The following is a 3905-nucleotide window of genomic DNA, read 5'->3' as shown; positions in this document are numbered from 1 at the left end:
TACAAATTGTAAAAGTTTGTGGTACAAAAGTGACTGCGAAAACCAAGAACATAAAAGTACCCTGAAAAAGTTAGGAATTATAGTAACAAGTCAACCCATTTGCAGATACAAAAGCCATGTCAGATTTGTCTGGTCTTTGCTCTCCAGCCGCCCTTGTAAACAGCCGTGTTATTGGCTGATTTTCTCTTGCTGCTTTGTTTTCCATCCACTAATGTAAGCAGCTGTATTATTGGCTGATTTATTTCTGGTTTTCCAGCCATCCTTGTAAGCAGCCGTGTCATTGGCTGATTTTTTTTGCATCCTTTTGTTTTTCCAGCCATCCTTGTAAGCAGCCGTGTCATTGGCTGATTTTTTTTGCATCCTTTTGTTTTTCCAGCCATCCTTGTAAGCAGCTGTGTCATTGGCTGATTTTTTTTGCATCCTTTTGTTTTTCCAGCCATCCTTGTAAGCAGCCGTATTATTGGCTAATTTTCTCTTTCATCCTTTTGTTTTCCAGCGACCCTTGTGAGCAGCCTGGCCAATCTGGAAGGAGAAGAGTCGTTTGACCCGTCCCTTCTGGGCGGGGCTGATGAGGTGGTCCAGGAGAGGATCTCAGATGACGAGCTCATTCTCATCAAGGGGTGAGAGAACAACTTTAGTAAATTAACTGTAACTTTCAGACTTAAGGCCACACCAATTTAATTTGTTGGTTCTCGGATTCGCCTCTTCGTTTTTTTCTGATTTGCCAAAAAAAAAAAAAAATTTGATTCTGGTCCTGAATCAACTGAAAAATGCTCATGTTTTGCCCCCAACAGTTGAGGAAAGTCCTTTTCTTCCTAGTTGTTACAGTTTTCCCATCTATCATTGCAGTGGTTTGATTAAAAGTTCAAAATTCAATGTTTAAATTTTAACCCAGCCTTTTGTGTTGACTTCATGGCTCATTTTGTAGCATTTAAGCCTATAATAGGATGCCTAGACCTGTTTCTATTTTTATTTTTTTTCGCCCTGTCGCTTCATATTTTTTCTGAAAAAATCCGAGAACCAACAAATTAAATTGGTGTGGCCTAACATTGAAGTGTTTATTTCAAGATGACACTCACAACAATTTGAATCTTCAGCACGTTCTTGGTAGGTGTAGCTCATCGTCAGTTCAAACTCAAATGTGTCCACTGCACACATTTCCTGTGTGTGCATTATACATTGTGTATTGTTGTCAAGAAACTCATGTTGTTAATGAAGATTTACCACATGCGTGGAAAGATTGACATAACAGGTGACTATCACCTCTTCAAGATGTCAAACCTGAGAGACCAGACTGTAAGGTTTGAACCACTCACACTGGGAAGGTCCCCTGCACTTTTCGATGAGTGTGGTGGGATCTTTAACATGCTCAAGGTGTGGCTGTCCTCATACATGAATGTGTCCCTATCCGAAGCTAAGCAGTGATCGAAATGTTTTTTTTTCAGTGCTCTGCAAAATTGCAGAAGAGTAAAAATTTGGTTCTGCAATTCGGAAATACTTCCTGCATGCAAATACACAAGCCTCCATACTGCAACCTTCTCAGACGAATTGTGCCTTTTTACATCATATATAGCTTTGTAAATCTGTAGCATTACTGGAATTCTCTAAAGTTTAAAATATTACTCGTTTTAATTTCAGACTTTATAGATCCTTCTCTACAGAAAATTTATCATTTCATGGTATCTTTCACTTTGCAGGAGAAATACAGGTTTATTAGCACAAACTATTGATTGATATGCAAATTAGTGAAGACAGATTTTGGGGGTCAAAAGGAAACAAAAGATAGACAAGTCAAGACAATGATGATGCAAATTAGTGAAGAAGCTGCTGTTGTTTCAGAACAGGACTCTAAGTGTTGTCTGTCCTTGGGGCCAGAGAGTTCTAGTTTGCTAAATTGAAAACCATTGAATCTGGAGCCTATTTTTCCTTCTGCAAAATTGCAGATTGTATAAATTTTTCTTCTGCAATCTTGAAAATCTATCTGCAGAGTGCAGACTGCAGACAGGTATTTCGAACACTGCTAAGTTTATTTACACCTGAGTCAAGTGATGAAATACATGTAGGACTGGTGTTAAGTGCCTTTCCCATTAGGACACAACAATGCGATCTGCCAGGGATTGAAACCCAGAACCTTCAGATTCAGAGTCAACGACCCTAACCACAAGACCACCTTGACACCTTTTAACCTCATTAAGATCTTACTAAAGGTGGATGCAATTGTAGGTATCCATTTATTGAGTTTTTGTGCTGTAAAGCAATGGTCTCTCTCTCCCGGCGGTGTAGGCCCAAGGCTCGCTCAGCCAGCTCGATCATCCTGAGAGGTGCCAACGACTTCTACTGTGATGAGATGGAGCGGTCAGTGCACGATGCCCTGTGTGTGGTCAAGCGCGTCCTGGAGTCCAAGACCATCGTACCTGGGGGTGGGGCCGTGGAGGCCGCACTGTCCATCTACCTGGAAAACTTCGCTACTTCTCTGGTCAGTTTCTCGGATACAGTATTTTGTATTTTGCACAATCATACAAAGTTCTACTTTGGCAATCTCTAGCATTACCGTACAACACTATACAGTGTAACAAAGTAAAACTTACATGAGGACACTTAACTTCTTAACCCTTGTCCTGCGGGGCCCATATATATATGGGTTGCACATACAGTACCATCTATATAGTGCCCTGTATATGTGCGATTTGGGGGTGTTTCTTGTGCAACGCATCACACCGCAGCGAAACACAACGAATGCAGAAGTAACTATGCCGCCGCAGGGCAAAAAAAGTCAAGGGTCTGTGACCTGATTAAGACATGAAATTATTTGAAAATATTGTGTAAAAATTGCCAGCAGGACAAGGGTTAAGGTCAATGTTGGAAAACCGATTGTACAATGTTTAATCACTCAGGTGTCAGATCATGGAGCTAGAAAAGGTTGCTCAGCTCGAAAAATTTATGTCCCTTGAAGGAGTCTACACAAAAAAAGGCTAAGGTCGGCAGTTTTTCCTAGGCTCGTTTGGGAAACAGGAAACACATTTTTTCCTAGGCCTTGGTTCTTAGATATTGTTCTCACAAAGAACAGAAATATCCCCTGAAACGATTGTCTTCTCCATTTTGCAGGGATCGCGGGAACAGTTAGCCATCGCGGAGTTTGCCCGCTCGCTGCTGGTGATTCCGAAGACGCTGGCGGTGAACGCGGCACAGGACTCGACGGAACTGGTCGCCAAGCTGCGGGCCTACCACAACACCTCACAGATCAACACAGAACGCAGCAACCTCAAATGGTCAGTAAAGCTTCAAATATCACTGAATTTGGAGATGTTAACCTAGTTTCCTTTTTTTCAGTGAAGTACATGTATGCATGTCCAGACCTCCAGACTTCTCCCATTTTAGCATTATGCTCCCAAAAATTAAGTCATGCACCTAGAAATTTTCGATAGGAGCATCTAGTGCTCCCATCAAAACTTGAATGCATTATAATGTCTTTATCATAGACTGCAAAACTCAATATCGTGACTGAATATTGGTATTTGCGTTCTTGCCCTGATGATGGTACTTCCACTCTGCATGTTTCTATGTACAAAAAGCACAATATTCATGCAATGCCCTGCAACTTAATGTTCGATTTGATGATCTACAATGGACCTTCATAGAGGTGTGCCTAGATTTTTGCTGGTGCACCCAAATCATTTGTGTTGGGAGCATTGTCAAAAAGCTCCTAAGTCAAAAAGTTAGTCTGGAGAGCCCTGATGTCTGTCAGTCAAAAATACATTTGAGCTTTTCTTTTTCCTGCCTACGGGATAGATTTTGACCAGGTCTCAAACATACAATATATACTAGAGTTCATGGAACACATGCTTACGTCAGGTATACTGACAAAGCACATACTAGCAGTTAAAAACGTTTGTCATGACTTACAT

At 41.1% G+C, this 3905-nt stretch overlaps 1 protein-coding gene across 4 annotated transcripts in view; it reads left to right on the top strand.

Moving 5' to 3' along the window:
- Nucleotides 1–3905, top strand: part of LOC109463140 (T-complex protein 1 subunit alpha-like) — an 18740-nt gene that overhangs the window by 11759 nt on the left and 3076 nt on the right. For 2 of the 4 annotated variants that reach the window (XM_019759858.1, XM_019759857.1), the window contains exons 9-11: nucleotides 497–620; nucleotides 2284–2476; nucleotides 3106–3269. In XM_019759858.1, coding sequence (XP_019615417.1) covers nucleotides 497–620; nucleotides 2284–2476; nucleotides 3106–3269 — 481 coding nt within the window. The remainder of the gene's footprint in view (nucleotides 1–496; nucleotides 621–2283; nucleotides 2477–3105; nucleotides 3270–3905) is intronic. The other 2 variants (XM_019759856.1, XM_019759855.1) reach the window with 1 other exon arrangement.

This window comes from Branchiostoma belcheri, unplaced genomic scaffold (genome assembly GCF_001625305.1).
Source record: "Branchiostoma belcheri isolate BF01 breed outbred unplaced genomic scaffold, Haploidv18h27 scaffold122, whole genome shotgun sequence".
In the NCBI taxonomy this organism is placed as follows: Eukaryota; Metazoa; Chordata; class Leptocardii; order Amphioxiformes; family Branchiostomatidae; genus Branchiostoma; species Branchiostoma belcheri.
This window is presented reverse-complemented; position numbering and strand designations above follow the sequence as displayed.